Raw genomic sequence first — 26,276 nt, 5'->3', positions numbered from 1 at the left:
TATAAAAAATAAAACAATGAACTATTAACATCTATATGATCTATGTATAATGTTCTTCTTACACTGAACCCGTGAGATAGTCTTAGCCCACTTTTATAAACAATTTAAAATGTCAACTTACTTTTAAAAGAAAGAAAACAAAACAAAAACCACATTATATAAATAGCTAAAAAAGCCACACAGTGGTGGCACACATCTTCAGTGTCAGTACTTAAGAGGCAGAGGCAGGTGGATCTCTGAATTCAAGACCAGCCTGATCTATACATCAAGTTCCAGGATGGCCAGGTCTATACAGAAAATCTGTCGCGGAGGGGTGGGGGCGTAGGGATTTGAAACCTAATTTGGTTTTAGAAATTGCATTTTAAAATCTACAAGAGCTAGTTCCAGGACAGGAACCAAAAGCTACAGAGAAACCCTGTCTCGAAAAATAAAAAAAAATAAAAAAAAAAAAACCTACATTACTCAGCACTGTAACCAAATATGTGTTTGGTTTCTTCACACTTCAATCAATGACATACTTTTCCTATTTAAGCTTGGGATGGGTGGAGCATATAATAAAAATGTGGTACATAGTAATATGATGATGCAATGTAATACAAAAGGTTTTAGCATCTGCAGGACAGACATTCAGGTCCTGTCCACACTACTCTTTAGCAGTCTTACTCAGGAAATCCACAGTGTCCTGAGTAAGCACCATCATTTTCATCTGTGAAAGAGGTTTGGGAACCATCTTGCAGAAGTGGTCTCCCAAGCTCCCAATCAGGCAGAGAAATGCACTCTGTCTCATAGAGCTAGCCCACGGTGCACACAGTAACGACAGCACACATAGAGCTAGCCCACGGTGCACACAGTAACGACAGCACACATAGAGCTAGCCCACGGTGCACACAGTAACGACAGCACACATAGAGCTAGCCCACGGTGCACACAGTAACGACAGCACACATAGAGCTAGCCCACGGTGCACACAGTAACGACAGCACACATAGAGCTAGCCCACGGTGCACACAGTAATGACAGCACACATAGAGCTAGCCCACGGTGCACACAGTAATGACAGCACACATAGAGCTAGCCCACGGTGCACACAGTAATGACAGCACACATAGAGCTAGCCCACGGTGCACACAGTAACGACAGCACACATAGAGCTAGCCCACGGTGCACACAGTAACGACAGCACACATAGAGCTAGCCCACGGTACACACAGTAACGACAGCACACATAGAGCTAGCCCACGGTGCACACAGTAATGACAGCACACATAGAGCTAGCCCACGGTACACACAGTAACGACAGCACACATAGAGCTAGCCCACGGTGCACACAGTAATGACAGCAGGCCAGGACTATCACGTACATCTGTCTCAAAACTGACCATTTGTAAGAAAAAGTAAAATCAAATTCTCTAAGAGTTCAGCACTGGATGTTACTCTGAGTCTGCACAAAGACGGTCTGCATAAACATCCACAGCAACCGTCCATATTTACAGGATCGAAGGCTTAAAGGCTGCATGTGAAACAGTTTCTACTTTTCTGCTTGAGAGTTTAAAAGGACTGAATTGAGTTATGAAGACCATTTCGACTGTGACCTTTAGAAAACAATATAATATGAATACAAACCTTGAAATATCTTAAACAGCAATTAGCATTACTAGAAAGGCAAACTGTTTAAAATAAATTAAGCTATAGGCTAAGGGAACAGTGGACATTTGAACAGCTTTTTAAAGGGCTACAAGATTCATGACTTCATGTTTAATAAAAACGTCACAGATGCAAAAATGTTTGAGGCACCATCCATCCAAGAAGACTGGTTTCAGTAGAATCCCATGGCTTTAACATCAACAAAAAATTTCCCAAAATTACTAACACATTGCAACAAACAAGCTGGTACTTACTTCTCTATAAATGCTTCTTTATGCTTTCATCATTACTTAAACATTAATTTAGAAGATTCAGGTCTTAGACAAATGGACAATACTCTGTATTTCATACCTGTTTTTTGTCTTATCAACTTTATGATATTAGCAAATTGGTAAATTTTGATGCCTACTTATTTGAAACTAGCCGCCAGCACTATTCAGCCAATATGACTCCAATGAACATCATTCTCACTTCTACTCAAACTTTACCCAATCCCAAGTACAAAATATATCATTTTGCATTGATGAATAAAAAAATTAAAACACTCCCCTGGAGTATACATATCAAGTTAGAATCAGAGGCTAATTTCTGGGAAGAACTCAGGTAAGGTTGGTGTACATACCTGCACCACAGGATCTTTTGGTTGGTGTGATTAATGAGACATGAGCTGTGTCTGTGCATGGCCCACCTAGAAACCAAACACAAACAAACAAAAAGCACATCAGGCAGGTACTTTCCACAAGCCCACAGCTACCACCACAAATAAGAAAGAGAAGCGTACAAAGGACAGGCTCAACCTGCAGATACGCTAGGGGTGGCAGCAAAGTGATAACCGTGCACAGATTCCTTTAAAGGAAAGAGCTTCTACTGTAGCTTAGCAATGGAGTTCGTGGAGTCCACAGAGTCCCAGTCTTTCTGCATTGTGATATACCTTTCATAAAACACTCTTTTGGGAGGGTGGTTTCAAGACAGGGTTTCTCTGTAGCTTTGGAGCCTGTCCTGGAACTAGCTCTTGTAGATCAGGCTGCTCGAACTCACAGAGATCTGCCTGTCTCTGCCTACCGAGTGCTGAGATTAAAGGCGTGCACCACCACCGCCCGGCTTCATAAAACATTCTTAAGTCTCACATAATGTTCAGAAGTTAAATAATGAAAATTTAATTAAAATTCAGATCCAGGAAAGAAGAAATTACCCAAATATTGGAGAAATGAGTTCTTCCACAAAGCAACCAAGTAGGCATATGTATCCTTTTATAATCTCAGTGGTCATTGTACTTTGAATTTACTGTAAAACCGGCCTTAACATGGCTTGCGATGTATAAGCACACAGAAGAATCCAGGCTAATAAAGACGTGAATCGGGGAGGGAAAAAAAGGCCTTAAAGAAGGGCATTCCTTCTTAAAAGAAGGAATAGCAAAGGGCTTATCAGAAGAAATAACGATGTTTCAGTATATAGAGAAAATACTGCTGATCAAGAAAGGATATTGAGTGGCACGGTTGAGTGTGTCTCCAAGGGATCTTGGTGGGTTCAGAGATCTGATACATAAGAGTGTGAAGAGTTTAGTTAGTAGAAGGCAGCTTGAAAAGCAGCTTTTCTATTCTGCAGGATAAGAACGATCAAAGTAATATGAAGTTGATACTGACTCCCCTTACCAATGACTATGTCTCACCTTTGAAAACAGAAAGCTGCTGTACAATATGGATGCCAATAACTCTCAACTTGCCCTGAGAAAGCAGCACTGGTGACCACAAAAGAGCAGAACGCACTGGCAAAAGTTGTATTATTCTAAAAACGTTCTTCGGGTGACTGTTTCCAGTTGGCACAGTTTTATATCATCTATGACAAGACTTTATATCACTGACATTACTCACTGAAAAAAAAAAGATGAAAGAGCCCTAAGACCTGTAGCTGGAAATAATAACTAAAGTCATGGGAAAGGGACTTGGAGATCCAACCTAAGAAGCCCACCATTAACCCATTCTTTGCTAGTCCAAGGCCATAATGGCAACAACCCTTATATAGTATAAGTCATAGAAAGAACATATTTAAGGAAAAGAGAACCAAGAAGTGTGCTGCTAACTTCCAAAAGCACTTGACAAATACCCATGGTGCACCACACAGGTTACTCCCATAGAGTCTGCAATCTTATTAGGAAGATAGGGTGTATGTACAGAAGAACGATACACAGCTGCAATAAATAGCTGGATGGAGAAGAACCAAGTGCCAAAGCATTAAATACATAATGGATGTCACATGCAATCAAGAGGAAGAACATTCATCACTAGCCAACAACACCTGGAAAATACAAGAATAAAAATGGGGCAAGAGAAATTAGAAAAATTCAAAAGATCTCTCAGAGGGCAGGGTATTCCAACTTAACATTTATTCCTAACAAAGGTTACCATTCTCCAGGGAAAGTTTATATATACTAAAATCTGAGATGCTTAGAAGAGCAACCTAGACTTGAAAATAAGTAAAAGGCAGAAGCAGTGAGCCAAGCCATACAGAAGCCAGACAGTTCCAAATTCTCCAAACTTTTCCAAACTCCCCAAAAATACTGTGGCTCCTGATTCCATGTATTTTGCTGTTGTTCTTAACAACAACATTCCTATTCTGGAACATAAGAGGCTTTTCCTGAAGATGACACTTGCCACTTCCATTTCTTCCACAATAAAAAGCAACAGTAAAGCTGACAATAGCCTAAGGGTTCATGGACCATCTCAGTAAGAAGGCTTCAATAAACTGTGATGCTTTCTATTGTGTCTCAGCACCTTCTCTTTCATCAAAATTCTTGTCATCTGTCACTCTCCTCTGTTGGGTAAAGACTATGTGGGCACTGGGCATTTAGTAATGCTGGGGGATTATACAGGGAAGTAAATGGCTTTATAACACTTTAATGGAGGTATACTATAAAGGGACAGCAAAGAATGGAACACAGGCTGAGAATCCTTTATACAAATAAGATCAGAACTGTTTTGGATTTGGATGTTTTTACTGTATTTTGGGATATTTCATACATAAAGATATCTTGAGAATAGAAGTTCCCAAGAGAGAAAATCATATTCCATTACACTTCACCCAGACTTTATACACATAACCGAAGCTAACTGTACACAGAACATGAGATCAAGTATGAAATTTTCTCTTGTGTCTCGTCTCCCAAGTGTCTGATTTTGGATCACTTTAGGTGTTTAAATTAGGGGCGGCATTTTAGCTAGTTTTATGTCAATTTTACACAACCTAGAATCATTTAGGAAGAAGAAACCTCAATTGAGAAAAATGTTTTCAACATAACGGCCAGTGGGCAAACTTGTGATTGATGGTTAATTGATGTAGAAGGGTTCAAGCCCATATTGTGGGTGGTACTACCACTAGCCAGATGGTCCTAGATGGTGTATGGAAGCATCTTAACTAATCCATGATGAGCGATCCAGTAAGCAGTACTCCTTCGTGACCTCAGCATCAGTACCTGCCTTGAGTTCCAATCCTGACATCCCTGTATGATAAGGGCCTTAAGCTATAAGATGACCCATTCCTCCTCAAGTTGTTTTTGATCACGGTGTTTAATCATAGTATTAGAAACATACGTTAAAACAAATGTTCAGGCTGTACTAGAATGAATTATATGACCATTGGACAAAAACATTAGAAGATCTTCTGAGACATTGGGGCTGGTGAGGTGACTCATTAGTTGACAGCACTTACTGCTCTTTCAAAAGACCCAGGTTTGACTGACAGGCAGGGGACCCAATTCCTCTTCTGGCAGGCACTAGGCACTTACATAGTGCTTATAGTTATACACATACAGGTAAAACACTCTTACACATAAAATTATTTTTTAAAATATGGGCTCCTGAGAATTCAATGTAAACTCTTGATGGAACACGCCAAGCAGAAGACTTATGCATTTTCCTAAGCAAGCTGGATACACCATAAATATTAGCAGTTCAGTAAGTTACAATATATGATGGATTTTCTTTAATTCCTAGTTCAGTATTTGGCCAGGATCAAGGGTTCCAAAAACACAGTGAGCTGTGGAGAACAGTCAGTAAGAGTGTATACCAAAAAGGTTTCTTAGAAGACATCAACAACCCATCCAGAAAAAGTATGAGAAGGGAGAAAGCGTGGAATCAAAGCAAAGAAGTATCTGGAACTCATAAATTTACACTCCATGCCTGAAAATGTTCAGATAATTACTGAATCAAGGAAATTTTACCTCGCCTGAAGGTTAAGAGTTTATCTTTTAAAAAAAAAATTACTCGTCAATAAATTTCTGTGGGTTTTGGCAAAAAATGCAAATAATTTTCTAGCTACAAAGCACAACTCAGCATGCATCACCATACAAGTGTTCTCCAGAGGCTTGTTAAGCTATCAGCCTTAATTCAATGTGTTCACTCCATTATACTGACATACAAACAGAACCACAGCTGAGCCAAGAAAAACTGACAGCAACAGTAACTGGCAATGATAATGTATCCCAGCTTTGATAATTGGGCAATATTATAAATGGAGAACATGGAATTAAGTTTGGTCTGGCAGACAGTAACCTATGAAACACTTTAAAACACAGATCAAAAGCCAGCGAATACCATACATGCATCTTATATTAATAGTGTATCATCCAAATCACAGACTCTTGGAAGGAAAAAGGACTAGTCACTAGAGAGGAGACTATCTGCTCTTATAAATTAATTATAAATCAACACTTAAAACAAATGTAGGCAATTATGGGAAGGGTTTCTGTCAACAACAAGAAAAGATAGGCTGGACTGGCGGGCAGAGAGAAAGAATAGGAGAAATCTGGGAAGAGGAGGAGGAAGGAGCAAGAGGAAAGGAGGACATAGGGGGCCAGCTACACAGGGAACCACGGGTAAGTGTAAGAGTAAGAGGGAAAGTAAGATATATAGATGTAAGAAAAGGCAAAAGATAGATGGGATAATTTAAGATAAGACAAGCTGGCAAAAACAAAACAAGCTAAGGCCAGGCATTCATAAGTAAAAATAAGTTTCTCTGTGTGTGTTTTTATTTGGTAGCCAGGTGGCGGGCCCCCAAAGAGTAAAGAATAAAAAACAAACAACAACAGTCCAGCCTATCTTTTCTTCTGCCTCACTATTGGTCCTTCAGCTCTTTATTAGATCAATCAGGTGTTTTAGACAGGCAAAATAACACAGTTTCACAAAGTTAAACAAATGCAACATAAAAGAATGCAACACATCTTGGCATTATTAAAACAAATGTCCCACAGCATAAACACATCTCAAAATTCTAGAAAATGTGTCCCCTATGATTCCAGTACAAAAATAGTACTAAGAACTGAACTACTGGCAATGGGCAAAATGGAGTTGTCCACTTCACCAAAAACAGTACCAGCGTTCCTTTCGGGAATACCTAATGTCTGAGGGAATCACCCATGTCCCTACAGCTCTGAACATGTACCTACAGCACACTGGGAGCTCTGCTCTGTTCTTGGCCATCGTTATTTTGACTAAGAAGCAAGACAGACTCGTCAGTTAACAGAGTGAGGTGAAGAAGCCAATGTGTGACTGACTGTGGGTTACATGGGTGAGGACAGGAAACAGAAAATACATTCCTAAGCAGAGAAAATTTAAATCATGATCTTGTATACCAAAGAGGCTAAGACAACTGGTGATACCAAAAAGGCATTAGTATTTAGAGCTAACAATTTCAAGACAGGGAGCCCAGATTCTAGTGGAGACCAGTGTGGCCAGCTTAGCAGCTCAGAGGATCCTTTTACAACTATAGCGGGAAGTTTAGTGTCAGAAACTCAGCATGCTGCTCTCTGGAAAACCAGGAGCTCACGGAGTGATCACCATGGACAAGCTGGTATCACTGCTATCAACTGTGTGTCACATCTGCAACCTGTATTATGGCAATTTCAGAAAGACAACTTTTGACTGTTTCTGTGTAAAAAAAAAAAAAATCACAAAATTTCTCGTTTGATATGTTTGGCTCTGTGTAGCCTGGTTTTAAACCAACTTAAAACAAAACTGGTTGCCGAAAGGAACTTCAATTGAGAAAAATGTCTCCTTAAGATGCAGGTGTAAGGCATTTTCTTAATTAGTGATTGAAGGGCCCCGCCCAAGGTGGGTGGGGCCATCTCTGAGCTGGTGATCCTGGGTGCTCTAAGAAAGCAGACTGAGCAAGCTAGGGCAAACAAGCAAATAAGCAGTGCCCCTCCATGGTTTCTGCATCAGCTCCTGCCTCCAGGTTCCTGCCCTGTTTGAGTTCCTGTTCTGGCTTCCTTCAGTGATGAGCTAATAAGTGAAAGTGTACGCCACATAAACCCTTTCCTCCCCAACTTGCTTTTGGTCATGGTGTCTCATGTCAGAAATAGAAACCCTAAGACAGGCTCTCAGGGAAGCAAATGATTCCTGAGCTTAAATAGCAGCACATGCCCACAGTATGAGCACTTGGGAGGCTGAGAAAGGAGTATATCAAATTGGAGATCACCCTAGGCTATACACAGCAAGAACCTCTCACAAAAGCAACCTGACTTGCCTTTCAGCCAATCATCATGTATGCTTTTTGACTTCCTTTGCTTAATTTTCCTTTGCTAATTTTTCCAAGATCCTGCATTATCTAGAGGGGTGTGATAACAGACTATCACATTGCATTTGATGTTCTATTCAGGACTCCTTTCTCAACTTACTTTGTAATTTACAAGTGAATAATGCTTGGAGGAGTGTATAGTTTGTAACCGGGACGTCTACATATTCTTTTCTTCTAGGGTTTGTGTCTATGCTGGTATTAAAGGTGTTGTATGTAATTCTGGCCACATGTGAAATGTCAGGAACACTATGAAGTGCTATTCCTCAGCTGCACTCCAAAAAAAAAAAAAACTTTATAGCAAATCCAACAGAGTGGTGGATTTTCCTGGAGGAACTGCAATCTCAGCTCTGTGAGAGAGAAGCTGCAGCAAATCTGCACACTCACTTCACTGCAGCCCTGTGACTCTCAGTCTTCCTGAAGCTGTGACCCTGTAATGTAATTCCTCGTGCTGTGGAGACCCCCCAACCATAAAATTGTTTTTCTTGCTACTTCGTAACTTGTGATTTTTCCACTGTTATGAGTGATAAAATAAACATCTGTATTTTCCAGCGGTGTCTTAAATGACTACTGGGAAAGGGGTCGTGACCCACAGGCTGAGAACCACTGCTGTAATCTATAGACAATCAGGACTGCATAAGGTATGCCGTTAACTGTCAACATTCACATTCCATTTCAAAGTGTAGTAACATATATCAAAAACCCATGCCTAGAGACCTCACAGTGCAGTCAGTTCCACAGGGACCAGGCTGTGACGTGGGGAAACGGCACTGGCACGGGGGACAGCTACACTTGGACGAGCATGCTTTCCAGAATTCAAAACCCAAGGCAAAACAAATATGGAAAATACTGTTTCTCCTTTATTTCAAGTGGAGAACAATCTACTCTAAAAGGTTTTGTTAAAACACCTGCCATGGCTGATTATATTTTGTCCTGCTCCCACAAACCTTCACGGCCTGTAGTTAAACCATGTGCTAAAGCATCATTAAAAAACAGACTGTCAAGGAGTCAGTCAGCTAGAAGTGCCAGAAACTCCATAGTCAAATATTCTACTATTAGCCTTCCAGAGAAACTGCAAAACATTAATACACAAAAATAGCCACTCCTCGAGCAGATTTACAACGCTTCAATTTTCTTGCTTAATTAACATGACATTTACATAACAGCATCTAATTAATTCCCAATGAAAGGCACTGTGGACTTATTAGAAATGTATCATCTATTTCTAACCAGCTGGCCAATTTCACTCCATCATAATCCATACGCTGTTTACTTTGTAGCAGCTCACTTTTTCAGGCTCGCCATCCTAAAGGTGACCTTAGACAGATCCGACAGTCATAATTCTGTCTTCTCTCTGGAGATTTGGAAATTGCTTGCTGGTGAAGCTTTTCAAAGAAGTAGGGCTTCTGAGCAATGCAAACATAAACTTTTATCTTGGTGTGGTCATGTTAAAAATAAAAACTTAGAAAAATACCCAACCTACTTCTTGAGTAATAAAATAGTCCCTCTGTGACTGCCTTTAACATGGATGTGATTTTAAAATGGCAAAGGACTGAGAGTAATAACAACCGGGCACAGACTGGGCTGCAGAAGAACCAGTCACCTTTTCAGAAAAGACCCCCGCCCCCTTTCCACAGTCACCTTCCACCTGCAATTCATGAGTTAGTATAACCAGAACGGACATGCCTAATGCCTAATCTATCTACATAACTGGGTCTGAAAAGGTCTACTGATTAAAAGCAAGTAAACATACAGATATAATGGATGTGACTCTAAGATTACAACAAACCAGCACAGACGATGGCCCTCACATTTCTCCAAATGAAACTTCTAAAATGAACCATTTATAAGACATGTTAGAGAACTTAAGTGCTGATCTGTCAGAAATCCTAATCCTAACTTGCTGTATGACCACTCATAAATCCCTAATTTAAATATGAATAGTATAAGGAGATTTTCAAAGTGGGCCAGGCCTCGCTATAGGTATATTACTGATTATGTTCAACCAAGTAATATGACTATGGCATCCCACCTCCCTAATAATGATAGTCCTGGACATCTCTGCAAACCTGTGAAATGTGTGTGCAGTTACCACTATGTTTGCTCACTAGAAATAAAATTTTCCCACAACACCTTCCCAGGAAGCAGCACCAAGAGCAAAGCTAAGTTAGGAGTGCTTCACACATGCCATGAGCACTAACGGGGCGCTAGGATCAGTAGAGCTGTGGAAGGATCACCGTCTCCTCGCCTCCAACAACACTGAGGCCAAGAGCCTCTCAGGCAGAAGTGGTCCAAGCCATCTAGAACACCAAGTGTCCAGAAACAGTTCTACACCAGATGAAAACAATCCAGGCCAAAAACCACAGAAGATATGGAAGAACTGTCATGCTAACTAAAACAGTTGATTTTTACCACATTTACATGTTAATCTAACATGGCACTTCCTGAACTTTCAGTCCACAAGTAATCTTTTTACATTTAAAATGATTGAAGATCACAAAGAACTTTGGGTTACACATACCATATTGATTGATACCTATATAAAATCTAAAAACACAAAATATTAATATTACACTTGAATATGAAAAGATTCTTTTATGAAATACAACTATTTCAAAAACTTAAGAGTCCCAAGCTTAAAAGACGGTGTTGGAGTTTTGCTCCTGCATGTACTGCAAGAACGCACTCTCACGCTGGTAAGGAGTAAGAATGGCTTCAGAGATCCTGAAGGACCTGGGTTTAGAACTTCCAACACAGTACACAACAGTGAACCCTTACAGTTGATAGATTTCTCCAATTCTCCCACACTCCTCTCAGGCTAACCCTCTCTGATGTTACTCTTGGCAGAGATTAATCCATGCTTGCAGTGTAAATAAAAGATTTATTTTTTTACTATCTAAAACTATGTTAACATGTAAGTAAATGAAGTCAAGTGATATAAATCAATAATGAGCATTTTATCTCGCTACAATGTTTCACGGAGCTCAACTAGTTCTAGGCAAGCATCTAAATGTGTAGAGTATCAGTTCTTCAGGATTAGAAGTAACAAGCCTAAGAAAAGAACCTGGGATCCTGCAGATCAAAATCAAAACCCCCTTAGGAAAAGTTTAAAAAAAAAAAGTCATTTCTAATTTTAGACACTGCTTTTGTTGCTCATGACAAAGCACATCTAATATAGTCATTAAATCAGGGACTATCATCATCTAATTTAGGCCTTGATTCTGACTACTTAGGCTTACCTAAGGTCTAACTGAGAAATGAAAATTTACATTTCTACCACTGGCACAAGCATAATTTTCATAACACTGATATAGATACTTGACACTGAGAGATTTTTTTCTTTAAAAACAAAAATCTAACAGGATAAACAAAATTGCTCAGGGGTTAAGAGCACTTGTTGCTCTTGCAGAGGTCCTGGGTTTGGTTCTCAGCACTCACATGGTGGCTAACCACAACTGTATAACTCCAGTACAAGATCTGATGCCCTCTTGCAACCTTCATGGACCCTTCATGCACATGGTACATATCCACACATTCAGTCAAACACATAACATAAAAATAAATAAAATAAAAATGAAGGTAGTAAGACAATCCTCAAGAATCTTGTCTACACTGGTAATGGCAAAAAGCTTCTGTGCCCACCTCAGAAAAGGATGTAATTTGTGTGCATTCTTTATCAGAAGCATCAGGAAGAATGAAACTAGATATCTATGCAGACCACGGGTGCTATGCCATGAAATAGTCCCTCCAAAGCACGATGCGCTAGTAAGCCAAACTGTTAAGAACGACACTGAATGGAAGGCCCTACACACAGTCTGCACTGCCAGGAGTGACTAGGAATGTCACAATTTGAATTATGTAGTCAAAGGTTCTACTGGTATTTTGAAATTTTAAAAATCCTTACTAAAGTATCACCCCTAGTGAAGGATTGGACCATGAAATGGCTTATGAAGCAATGGAGGAAATGAGTATGAAATATAAAGTCACATGGTTGTTTTTTTGTGCTGGGAGCCCTGAGTTTTCAAAGAGCTGCATAAACATACAATGCATTTCTACAAAGTTAAAATAATTACTTCAGCATATCCAAGTAGAGGCATCTCATTACTTTTCAGGCAAATGTTTTGCCATAAATATAGCTTGGATTTAGTTTAAAGTCATCAGTGTCATGTATTTCCTGTACCTACACAAAACAAAAATGCAGCAAAGCCTAAACTGGTGTGACATGACATGGTTGTTCACTGTGGCCTTTATCTTCAGACAAGGGCAGAGAATTTCATCTATTAAGAGAATCTTCTGGACTTCTGTATTTGCAAAGCCCTAATCAGTAGCAAGAGAATTCAAAACTGCATCTGATTGGCAGTAACTGGACAGCCTTACAGCCATCAGGGAAGGCTGCAGAAACAAACCTTTTAGGCTTCAGGCCTTAGAGACTCTGAATAGTAAGTATTAGAAGCTTGCTAGTCTTCTCTCTTGCACAGAGGAATCTAAAGGAGGAAATTCAGAAGACAAAAGAAAGCCTATGAACAGAAAGTACCCTGACAAGAGGCAGATGCTACCCACACATGGTGAGACAGGCACAGACACAATTATTACTCTGAGATGAACTGTCACAATGAGACATACAAACTTCAAAGTTTTATGTCTTGAGATTATTGAATTCTACCATTAAATATTGAATATATTAATAATAAACAACAGCTACATAAAATTCAAGCAATGAGACCTCTTAATGTATCAAAACAAAGTAGTTTTTCCTTTTTCCTTTTTTTTTTTTTGTTTTGTTTTTTGCTTTTGTCTTGTGACAGTGTTTCCCTGTGTAGCCCTGGCTATCCTGGAACTCACCTCCTCCTACTTCTACCTCCCAAGGGCTAGATTAAAGTGTACCACCACCATCATCATCCAGCCATATATATTAATTCTAAAAAATGCTAAAATTACCAATAAAACTTCTCTAGATTTTTAAAGTAAGAATCAAGTGAGCACTGCATGGACATGTACCAGGAGCTCTGAAGTCAAGTAGCACAGTAAAAAACAGAGGCTTTCCTTGTTTGGAACCTGAGACTCTAAACTGCTACACAGAGATATATCCAAGTCTAAAAGTAACAATAAAGACAATCTGTGAGCAAGTGTCACAGATAAGTAGTCCAGGAGTTCCTTAATGGAAACAGTCAAGAGTAAATGAAATTATTTTGAGCTGGGCCCAAGAGAACATACTTGGAATGGGTCATATTAGTCACAGGGAAAAATCAATCAAGAGGAAGTCTCAATACTGAACATCTATGCCCCAAATACAAGGGCACCCTCATATGTAAAAGAAACATTACTAAAACTTAAAATCACACATTAAAGCCCACAAACTAATAGCGGGATACTTCAACACTCCACTCTAACCACTGGACAGGTCATGGAAATTAAGCAATGCTCACCTACATCACCAATGGATCAAGGAAGAAATTAAAGACTTCCTAAAATTCAACGAAAATGACCACACAGCATATCCAGATTTATGGTTCATAAAGAAAGCAGTGTTAAAGAGGAAAGTTCATAGCACTAAATGCCTATATAAACAAGCAGGAAAAATCCCACACTACTGAGTTTACAGAACACCTGAAAACTCTAGAACAAAAACATGCAAACTCACCCAGGAGGACTAGAAGGCAGGAAATAAATTGAGAGCTGAAATCAACAAAATAGAAACAAGGAAAATAATACGAAAAATCAATGAGACCAAGAGTTGGTTCTTCAAGAAAAATCAACAAAATGGACAAATCTTTATCCAAACTAACCAAAAGGCCAAAACAAAATCAGGCCAGGTGGTGGTGGCACCCGCCTTTAATCTCAGCATTTTTTCACAAAGGAGGATCTTTGTGAGTTCAAGGCCAGTCTGGTCTACAAGAGCTGGTTCCAGGACAGACCCCCAAACCACAGAGAAACCCTATCTTGAAATCAGTATGGTGATTTCTCAGAAAATGAGAAAACAAACCTAGCTCAAGACCCAGCAATACCGTGTATATACCCAAAGGATGTTCAATCGTACCACAAAGACATGTGCTCAACAACATTCATAGCAGCATTATTTGTCATAGCCAGAACCTGGGAACAACCTAAATGCCCCTTGACTGAAGAATGGATAAGGAAAGCATGGTACATTTACACAATGGAGTACTACACATAATGATATCTTGAAATTTGCAGACAAATGGATGGATCTAGAAATCATCATATTGAGCGAGGTAATCCAGACTTAGAAAGATAAATATAATATGTACTCACAAATAATTGGCTTTTAGACATAAAGCAAAGAAAAACAGCCTACAATTCACAATCACAGAGAACCTAGACAACAAAGAGGACCCTAAGACATACATGGATCTAATCTACATGGGAATTAGAAAAAGACAAGATCTCCTAAGTAAACTGGAAGTGTGGGGTTCACGGGAGAGGGCAGAAAGGGAGGAGTGAGGGGAGCAAAGAAAAATATATAGCTCAATAAGAACAATTTTAAAAAAAGAAAACTTATAGTTAAAAAGGAATTGTCTATGTAACTGGTATTGGGGCTATTACTAAATTCACTGAGGGCTACTCTGGCATAAGCACTGAAAACCACAGCAGCCAACCCGATGGCAGGGACTATGGTGTCTGCAGGCAGCAGTACATAAAACATGGTCAAGTAGGCAAAGGACAAAGTGGGACAACACAAAATACACAATTTGAGAACTGTTCATTTCTACACTTTCCATTTTTATATTTAACAAAGACTTGTTATCCACAATATATGAGTCATTCCTACACATGAGCAAGGTAGAGGGAGCTAAATCAGCAAAGAACACGAACAGGCAAATTAGTCATTTCTGTTAACCCAGAATTTGAAAATGCTGTCATACTTCATGCGACTACTTGAAGGTAGGAATTGAAGCTGAGGAAGAGCAGCAGGTGAGGAACTTGGAAATCATAAGTTTGCTTTAATTGGGCTCGTATTTTGACAAGTTAAAGGTTAAATGACACTGTAAGTACTTGAACACGGTAGAGCAGAAATAGTCTGTATAAGCAAACACTCAAGTCCTGCATCCTGACAAGCTTGAATTTAAAGATCATCCACAATGAATCCTCAATGATAGCTATTTGATTCAATAAAGCACATAATGGACATTACCAAACTGTGCTGCAAAGTATCAGTCTTCTCAGAACAAGGCCCTAATGAAAGCAGCATGCTTTGTAGAACCAGCCTAGGATTAATAAATAAATAACACTACAGAAAAGAACCCTTTAAATTAAAATCAAGAGACATTTAAAGTTTGGGCATTCTTTATTGCAGGAGAGAATCTTCCACTTTGAGACTATTATATATCAGAAAAGCCCCATCTGTTGTATAATTACCTCTGATAAACGACTTGATGCTTCAAGCTTCATTAGAGAAAAAGGAAGAGAAAGGCACACACAGAGAGAACTGTAAATAAATCGTCCCTCCATATTTCACTTAAAACCAGCCCAGCAGGAAGTCATAAAATATTTTTAATAGGTAATATTTCCCAAACATTTTGCTAAAAGCTGTTAGCCTGTTCTGTCCAATATCTGGCCTCCTACAGAAGCCACACTGAAAATGGGCAAACTGGCTCCCTTTAGAGTTTACTAGAAATTTAATTGGAAAATCAAATAAAAGCTTATCTACTTGGTAGCAGTGACATTCACTCTGCAGCGAACAGATCAGGCGTTGCTAGGATCAACGACAGGCTATAAAATAACAGGCATTACAATCTACAGATGATGACTGACCTCTACAGTTCTCACACTCAGGAGGTAGAGACAGGAAGATTTCAAAGTATGAGACAAGTCCAGACTCACAGATGAAATTTGAAAACACCCACCATCACTTGGAAATCTCTGATTAGCTAAGGTATCACCAGAAACCAGTTTCCAGGGAAGCAAAGAACATCCTGCTCAACCAAAATAATTTAGGCACAACTCAATAATGTTCTTATAACATCATTTTGGAAATTAATGGCATATATTAAAGAAAAACTCACGGCGTTGAGACCAGCCTGGGCAACGTGTCTTACAGTTACTACTGCTCACAAAATGCCATGACCAACACAAGCTGAGGAGCAAGAGGTTTATTCAGCTAATACTTCCACATTGTAGTTCATTATTGAAGAAGTCAGAACAGGAACTCAAGCAGGGCAGCAACTTGGAAACAAGGGCTGATGCAACTAAGGCCATGGAGGAGTGCTGCTTACTGGTTTGCTCCTGATGGCTTGATCAACCTGCTTTCTTATAGAACCCAGAACCACCTGCCAAGGGATGGCCCTACCCACAAAGGACTGGAACCACCCACATCAATCACTAATTACGAAAAGCAAGAACCAAAACTCAAACCGTAGAAAACATGATTCAAACAAACAACAACAACAACAACAAAAGCCTTACAAGATAACTTAAGGAGCTAGAAAATCAACAAACCAGTAAGAAAATTATTAAGGAGAGAGGAACCAAAGCAGAAACAAAATTAAGATGGGGGGAGTAAAAGAAAGTAAAGTCAACAATATTAAAAATAAGGGGAACATTAGAGTCAAATAAATAATATCAAAGACAATAAAAGGAGATTTTTACTACAAATGATGACATAGAAATACAAAGATTACTAGGGACTATTACCAATAACTAGTCACTCAATCTGGAAAACCTAAAATGGATAAAATTCTAGATTAAACCATGAGAAATAGAAAATTTAAATTAACCAACAATGAGCCAGCAAAACTTGCTAACAAAAAAGAACTAGACAGCATCACTTGCTAAGTTTTACCAAACTTCTAAAGAACATAATGCCAAACATTCTTAACTCACTCCACAAACCTAAAAGGGGAAGGAATTCTCTCAAACTCTTGTATGGGATCACATTCCCTCAACACCAAAACCAGACAAGAACACACACACAAAATACAGTTACTGACTACTATTTCCAATAAACACAACCCACAAACCGTCGTAGTACTACCAACCCCAACCCACAGCACATCAGAATGATTATAAACCATGACCAAGACCCAGCCTCTAGGTACAGATGGTTCAAGATGCACAAGTCAGTGAGTGTGTGCATCACACCAGCACAAAGATGGATAGTAGACAAGGAAAAGACAGTTAATAAAATTCAACAACCTAATGAGGCACGGTGGTTCACTGAGGGAGAAGTACAGTTGTGAGTTTCATTCAGCTTCAGGCCTGCTGGGTTAGAGATTAGGAAAACAACAAAATCAACAATTTCCGTAATAAAAGCTCTGATTAACTAGACATATAGAAAGATTACATCACAACACAATTAAGGTCATGTGTGCCAAACATACATCAAACAACATAACCAATGGGGAAACGTCAAATCCACTTCCCCAGGATCTGAAGACAGATGGGAGGTGCTCTGTTACCATCTCTCTATGGAACTGTAAGCCCTAGCCACAACAATGATACAAGAAAAAGACAGACCATCCAAACCAGAAAGGAGGAAGTAAAAGTAACCATCTATAAATGACATGACCTCATAGGTAGAAAGTCCTCAAGATTTCATCCAAAACAATTAGAACTGATAAATTCAATACATATTCAAGGTGCAAGATTAATTTTAAAAAAGAAAAGTAGTGTTTCCCTATCGGTAAGAAATTTGCTGGGAAAGAAAGCAACCCATTCATGAAACCTACAAAACAATATAAAATCTAGAAATAAACTTGACCATGTATGTGCATGATCTCTCCCATGAAAATTATAAAACACCAATGAAAGAAACTCAAGCACACAAAGAAAAGGAAGAGAAAGAAAAGGCACCTCCTCACAAAGAAAGACAACCCATATACATGTGCTAGAAGCACAGTGTTCAAATGGCCACACTAGCCAAAGCAGTATGCAGAGTCCACACAATCTCTACCAAAATACTAACAGCATCTATTTTCTTCACAGAAATAGAAAATAAAACCAGAAAATTCTTATATAATTCACAAAGTATTCACAAAAGTCAAAGCAACTGTAAGCAAAAAAAAACACACATAGAAGCTTCACACACTCCAAAAACCAGTCCCAGAATAGCATGATACAGGCACAGACCAACAGGACAGAATAAAGAACTCAGAGAAGCCACCTACAGCCAGATAACTTGCAATAAGGGAGAAATAATGAATACCTAGTGTGCTGTGGAATAATCCTTCTGTATACTGTAAAGATTTGTCACTCAAACTGGTTTAATAAAAAGTGGACAGGCTGGTGGCCAGGAAGAAGTATAGGCGGGACAATGAGATGAAAGAGGGCGGAGTCAGAGGAGATGCCAGCAGACACAGAGGACACAGAATGTGTAGAAAATGAGGTAACAAGCCATGAGTCATAGGGTAGATAAGAAATATGGGTTAATTTAAAGTGTAAGAGCTAGCTAGTAAAAAGCCTGAGCTATTGGCCGAGCATTTGTAATTAATATAAGCCTCAGTGTGTGGGACAGAAACTTCCAATTACACTACTGGAGAAAGGAATATCAATAAATGCTGCCGGGGAAGCTGACACTTAGTACAACAGGGCTGAACTTCCTACTCAGCACAGGTGAAGTTTCTACACAGAGAAACATGAGAAAGTAACAGCTAAGACACAAGGCTGGGAAAGCATAAAGTAACCAACAGGAAGATGTCAAACCAAAAAGCTTTTAACTGAAAAGGGAGCAATAGGCACAATTCAGAGATAACCTACTAGTGGGAGGAAATGTTTGCAAAGTATCCTTTAGTTAAAACCCAGAAGATAAGGAATTCAACCACAAACAAGCAAAACAAAACTTCTCAAAAGAAAATGGGAAAACAATCAACAATTGTGGAAAAAAATGAGAACTACCAAACAGCAGAAAAATGCCAACTAAACCACAATAAAACACCACTGCCCTTCTGATTAAAGCACTGTTACCAAACAGACAAGAAGGGGAGTGAATATTGATGAGAATATAGAGAAAGAGGAATTTTCACATTCTGCTGGTAAAGTGTGAATTACTGCCCACTATGGATGTTGACAACACCATTATGGTCTACATACAAAGAAAAACTCACTGTGCTTAAGAGTAACCTGCACCTTCACAGTTCCTGCAGCACTATCAACAAAAGCCAAGAAGTGATCAACTTGGGTGTCCATCCCTACACAAATGAATGACTAATGTGGTACATACACATAATGGAAAATGCTTACCCATTAAAAACATGAAGTCCTGTCACATGTCTGCAGAACATTAAGTGAAAACACATACAAACACCACTCCTTCCCACTTAAATGAATGTGGATACTATCTAATTTAAAAAGAAAAAAAGGGCTGATAAGTAAGGAACAATGCTTACCAGATGCAGAAAGGGGTAGACAAGTATGGTTGGTGGGTACAGAGGATAGCTGCATCATAGAGATGCCTTCTAATATACTATGTCATAACTGGATAGTGATGGTTGACAATAAATATTTCAAGAAGACTGAGCAGAGAGAATTCTGTACATTCTTAGCATGAACCAGTATCTGCAATGATGGCTGTGCCAAACATTCTTATATGCATTCAGCAATACTGTGTGCAGGTGCTGAGATACCATGATGTATGTAACCAGTATGCGTAATCATTATAATGAAATGAGCAGAGAGAAACAGAAAGAAAACATTTCAAATCATATTTTATCTCCTTAAAAAAAAAAGCCTGGGGAGGTCCTCACAGTTCCGGTGGGCTAAAGGCATGCACACCACCACCTGGTACCATGCAACTCAGGTGGGTGAAAGACCACAAGAGCCAGCCTGGGTCTTTATGTCCGGGCCGGCTAAAGGTATCCACGAGCCCACCTGGCACCACAAGAAATGGAGGAGAGAAGCAGGCAGTACATTTCATGTGTTGAGCTAAGAAAAAGATTAAGTGAAGGCAGTGACCAATAGGCTGGTTGATGTAGGCAGTCAGCTTGCCACCCAGGTCCAGAGCCTGAGCTGCTACTTAGGGCCATGTCTGAATCCCTGGTCCAACTGCAATCGGGTCTATGCTGACGTCCATGACCCATGTTGTTACCAAGGGCCACAGGGAAGCCTGGGGTCTAGTCTGCAACCTGTGGACATTTTGATGTTAAATTGCTATGCTGCCACTGGGGCCAAGTTAATCTGCGTGGCCTGTGCTGCCACCTGAGGCCATGGTGGCGTCTGAGTCTGGGCTATGCCACAGGGCCTAGCTCCATGGACCTAGCACAGACAGGGTCTGCGTTGATATTTGTGGCTCCTGTTACTCCTGAAAGCTTTGAAAATACCCAGGTTGCAATACCCTGAAAGCCTTGAAAATACCCAGATTGAAGCCAGGTAGCAATCTGAAGGTCATCCTGCAGCCATGCCTAATCTGAGTGGACTATGCTGCCACCTGCAGACCTGGAGATATCAGACCACAGCTGGGGTCTGTGTTGATATCTGTGGCCCATGATGCCACCAAAGACCACACGGATGCCTGGGGTCTAGGCTGCAATCTGTGGCCATGTTGGTGTCTGAGGGTTGCGCTGGCACCAGGAACTTGAGTGACCTGCACTATCACTTGAGCTACTGTGTCACCAGGCCAGGGCTGCTGCCAAGGGCCATATCTGGGTCTGTGGCCCTACTGCAGCCAGAGTCTGAGTTAATGTCAATGGCTTCTGTTAGCACCAAGAGCTAACGCAGATGCCCAGATCTGATTAGCTATCTCAAACCATGTTGCTGTCCAAGGGTCTTGCTATCACTGGGGCCATACTGCTCTGGGTGTCTTATGCTGCCACTGGGGCCATGGTGATATACAAGTCTGATCTGCTACCAAGGGCCATGTCTGAATCTGTGTTCCTGCAGCAGCTGGGGTTTATGTTGATGTCCATGGTGCAAGGATGAATGAAGCATTAGGAAGGTTGTAGACCTTTTGGGATTCTAAAACCTAAGCCTTCTAGATTACATGGTAAATGTGAAAGCCAGAGGGAGGGGGTTCAATACAAAGCAAATAGAATGCATCTCCAATCAGATGGGTAGGATTTATATTTCTGTTGTGGGATAATGTTCTTGTATACTGTTAAGATTTATCACTTGTACTGGTTTAATAAAATGCTGATTGGCCAGTAGCCAGGCAGGAAGTACAGGCAGGGCAACTAGACAAGGAGAATTCTGGGAAGAGGAAAGGCAGAGACACAGTCACCAGTCAGATACGGAGGAAGCAAGATGAGAAGGCCTTACTGAGAAAAGGTACAAGCCACGTGGCTAAACCTAGGTAAGAATTCTGGGTTAACTTAGGTTGTAAGAGTTAGTTAGTAATAAGCCTAAGCTAACAGTGCCAAGCAGTTTATAATTAATATAAGCCTCTGTGTTTTTATTTGGGACTGAACAGCTGCAGGACCAGGAGGGATAGAAACTTCTTATCTACATATTACAAGAAAAAGCATGGCATTTTTCAGTGGCCCAGATAGAAAGAGATGAACCCTAGAGGTCCAAAGGTCAAGGCAGGAATAAGCCTGTGAAGAGGAAAGAGAAAAGAGTCTGAAGACATAATCTTACTCCAAATACAAGACTTTTTCCATACTTATTTAGCATTCCATACACCTCAATCTGTTCTAGGTCAATGGTGTCTATATGAATCCTTGCTATTGGTCAGCTTCCCTAAAAGGTCCACCTCCAGAGAAAGTGTTAGCAATCATAAAGACCTGGCTGCTTACAACCCCTTTAATATAAATTCAAGGAACTTTGGTTATAACGTGGATTTCCATGAATTTTCTATAGGTATATTTTACACAGTGAATTAACTGACACACACAAAAACCATTTCTTTGTAAATAATTATAATACCTCCCTCACTGGGTTGTCTTGGGTCTGAAAGTAGTTAGGTAAGGCACTGTAAGTACCTCACCCTCACATGCATTTTGGCTGAATGGTTTGTTGCGGCCTAGTTTTGGAACATGAAGCTCAATTCAGGTTCCATCCAGTAAGATCCTGACCAGCCCCAATTGTTCCCTTAGGCCCTTTAGGCTTTAACTTTTGGTTATAGAGCTTTAAAAAAAAAAATCTAGGCATGAACAGGCGTAAGTGGAGAATGGGTATTTATAACTGGTCACAGCTTTCATCAGGTCCTTGATAAGCACATGGTCTATAACTCCACATACCGTTAATAACCTTCTTCTCTTCTTAAGTGATTTCCATACCTTTCCTAACAGCACTGAACAAGTTATAATATTAAAATCTCTCTTTTTCTGGAATGCTACCTTTCAGTATAACCCATTCCTATTCTCAATACTGTCAGATTGCTTCTTCAAAACAATAGTGACACTATTGCTTTCTCTTGATCAGAACCACAGCTATTGTTCAAAGTCCCAGTAGCATGGCTGGGCATTCAAGCTTTTACCTCTTCGACAATGATGAACTTTTCCAACTTCATCCTTCAACAATGGCCCTAAAAGAATCACTGGCCAAAGAAGAGCCTCAAGCAGCTTTCCTTCACACATCATGCTACACGTATGAAATGCCTCTTCACAACACTGTCTTCAGTGTCACTTTTTAATAAGTCCGTACCCTTCAATAGCATTTACTATATAGCCTGGCCTACTAACATATGTGCACATGGCCATGTATCAGGTTTCCAACCCCAGCATCCTGACATGATTGTGCTGGACCACTTCTGGTGTAGAGTTGTCCTATGCAATGTAAGGTATTAGCAGTACTTTAGGTCTCTTGGTATTCCACTGCTCAGAGAGAGAAGAGGGGAATGATCACTTCACTATTGTTTGCCATCATCTCTTTTAATATAACAAATAAATTAAATGTCCCTGCTCAACAATAAATTCTTTAAAGAGCTTTGTTTTATATTCTCATATAACTCATGAAAGGAGTTATATTTGTTCCCTGCTAACCTCCCACAAATTGGTAGAATGGATAGCCTAAACTACCACATTTCTAAACATTCATTACATTTGAACACTAAACTATAACCTTAACACAAAGCATGAGAGGCAAAAACTGCTGTTGTGTCATCTTTCTAAATTTGAACAAATATTATGAGTTACAGCTGTGTCCCCAAAGAAATAGTTCTAGCATTATAACCAGCTGAGCACTAAATACACAGCACCTGAGGTTAAGCGCTCATGTAAATTCCTGGGCTAGTAGTCTATGACTCTTATGGCTAGGGACTTACATTCCTCTTTACTCGGTGAAGTTACATTCAGTTCTGTCGGAAGCGACTGCTGGCTGGGACTAAGAGTTGGTGTGGTTATAGAGGTATTGCTGTTGTCACTGGTGGTCTCTTCAGAAAACAAATCTGATTGGCTGTTACTTGTACTTGGGGCAGAATCATCGTCTGGTTGTTTCTTTTGAAAATCTAAAAAGAAAAGGAGGTAAGAAAGCTGGTTTAATCAAAGAGCTTACAGCCAGAGCAGTCACTAAGAACATTACATTAGCATCAAAGTTGCATGCAACAGCAACAAAGGCTAATGTGGGTAATTAAAAGCATGAAAGTAAATCATCAGTTAAAAAAACACGCCAAAAGTACAACCACATGAATGATTTCTAGAGTTAATGCATGACTTAAACTTTAAATTTATAACTTAAAGCCCTTTGTTGTTCAGATGACTGTAGGCACTGATTTCAATACTGAACTCCGAAAATCAAAAGATGCACATTAGCATTTCAAGAGCAATAAGTAGAACGGAGAAAAAAGAATAAAAGTGATCGACACTAACAGGTCAGAGATCAGAAGGAAAATGGCAGGCAGCACAGAAAATAGCACAAAATAACAGAAAACATTTAAAATGGCATGAATTGGTGAGTGTGTGTGTGTGTGTGTTGTGTGTGTATCTCAGTAATGGGAGTAAATATAAAAGAAATGAACATAACAGCAAAGGAAAAAACAACAGATGGAGGAAATGGGCTCCTCTTAGTTAACAACAGCCTTAAAGACACAACAAAGATGGTTTTCTAGTTAGTGATCTCTTTGATTTTTTAAGCTGATGAGGGGTTATACAAATGTAATTGTAACAATATTCTCTTATTTCATTTTTTAAAAATCTAGCTCTTGTATGAAGCACAGGCTGCAATTATCAATTAGAAAAAGTATCTTTAGAATTCCACATGGTCTTACCTTGGAAGAAGAGAAGCCACAACCATCAAGTTCTTTAGCCTTAACAGACCCACTGTATCTTAACCTATTCTTAGCATAACAGCTAGCATTTATGACACAATGAGTATTTCTGCACAATAACACTCAAGAACACTACTTAGTTTGTAAGCAGTTAAGAGCAAGTGAAGAGGAGAGCAATTCGAGTTGAGAACACAGCTCATGGCTCCTCATGGCACACAGTGTAGATGAGAAGCACCAGTCCAGATCAGGAAGAGCCCTCCAGGTTATTTCCCACCCATTTCCAGCACTGTTTCTTTTATGTAATATGTCTCCTAGCCATTTTCTTATTCAATGTTTTGATATTTTCAAAATGATTTATCAATATTATTGTATAGTATTTATCAAAAATGTGCTACATAAAATAAAACATTGCCCTTTGTATCTTATAGTATAAAGTATAAAAAGATTTCTATGCCATTTCATTAGTATTCCTATATCAAAGACTCCTGTGTCTTTCCTATGACTGTGTACCACACAACTGGGAATGTTATAAGGCCCAAAAAGACACTCTAGTTCATTCCTCAATTCCCCAAAACAGATACAAACTTACTGAAGCATAAGAACCTGTTCCACTTGTTAAGGTCATTCTTCCTGTTTGCTCCATGCCTGCCTCAAAGCATCACTGGGCTCTTTCTTTTCAGGCAGTACCTACTCTCTGACTAACACCAGGAGAAAGTAGGGCTGGAGCAAGGGGACTCAAGAAGCCCACAAGTTCACTCAAAAGGTGAAGGGGCAGAGTGTGGTAAGAAGTGAAGGAAAAAGTCAAATGAGGCCAAGAGACTGCTTTCTAGAGCTCTTCCTCAAAAGCAGAAAGAATGAAAGGTCCACAAACAGCTGCTTGTTCTGATCAGGGACTAAAAGTTCTAAAATTCTGAAATAAATGGGAAAGATAGAAAACTCCAAAACAAATCCACTACAGTATATGAGAAAATAATCAGGATAACTTTCATGATTTACTGGTACTGTTAATGGAACACTCAAAAGTCTAAATCTACCAGTTAAACCACTTTATCGGTGCTGCTCATATCCAGCCATTCTCACTCTCTAAACATGGAGGGTACCTGAGAGGAGACCAGATGGGAAGAAAGGAAAATTGCTTTTAAAGACTTGACATACAACAGCAGATTCTCATGGCACAGTCAACCACACCCATGAGTAAAAATCACGGTACTTTTGTCATTGAGCAACAAAATGGAAATTCTCTGATGAGAAATCACTTGAGAAAATCCAAAGTTCAAAATAAAAGGCTACATTTGTGCATGTGCAAGTTATGTACAAGCATTGAAGGGAGGATGGAGGAGAAAACCTGAACAAACCCTTGGACAAAGATATACAACACCAGAAGTCTCAGCAAAACAATGCCTCCTGCCCCATTTTAAACATTCAATAAAATTCTTTTTTTTTTTTTTTTTGGCTTTTTGAGACAGGGTTTCTCTGTGGTTTTGGAGCCTGTCATGGAACTAGCTCTTGTAGACCAGGCTGGTCTCAAACTCACAGAGATCCACCTGACTCTGCCTCCCAAGTGCTGGGATTAAAGGCGTGTGCCACCACCGCCGAATAAAATTCTTTTTAAAAATGATCTTTACATAATTCTTTAAAAAGGTGGCATTTTATTAGATGTTCAACTAAATAAACTGGCCTTAAATAAAATAGCTATAAGACATTGCTTCTTGTGTGTTTATAACCATGTGAATTATAAACACACCCATACACAATAAGTAAATCTAAACCAAAATGCCACTATTGGGTCACATTTAAAATACCTACCATTTACTACTGTGAACCTTTGTAAGTGCTCTCAGTCCCTAATGGGCTAGCATTTTTACACTCGAATGTTCAGAGACCATGAGTTTCTATTTCCATCATCAACAGAGTCCATCACTGCATCATTCCGTTTACTCAGTGGGGTCATCTGGCTTGTTGTACCAAAGCT

At 39.6% G+C, this 26,276-nt stretch overlaps 1 protein-coding gene across 2 annotated transcripts in view; it reads right to left on the bottom strand.

Annotated features, from left to right (window-relative positions):
• Zfand3 (zinc finger AN1-type containing 3) overlaps positions 1–26,276 on the bottom strand; it is a 194,483-nt gene that overhangs the window by 44,983 nt on the left and 123,224 nt on the right. For both annotated transcript variants that reach the window (XM_075979757.1, XM_075979758.1), the window contains exons 3-4: positions 23,363–23,545; positions 2,267–2,332 (exon numbers count right to left, since the gene is read on the bottom strand). In XM_075979757.1, the coding sequence (XP_075835872.1) occupies positions 2,267–2,332; positions 23,363–23,545 (249 nt within the window). The remainder of the gene's footprint in view (positions 1–2,266; positions 2,333–23,362; positions 23,546–26,276) is intronic.

Source organism: Microtus pennsylvanicus, chromosome 7 (assembly GCF_037038515.1).
Source record: "Microtus pennsylvanicus isolate mMicPen1 chromosome 7, mMicPen1.hap1, whole genome shotgun sequence".
Taxonomy (NCBI): domain Eukaryota; kingdom Metazoa; phylum Chordata; class Mammalia; order Rodentia; family Cricetidae; genus Microtus; species Microtus pennsylvanicus.
Note: the sequence above shows the minus strand (reverse complement) of the source record. Positions and strands in the feature narration are given on the sequence as shown.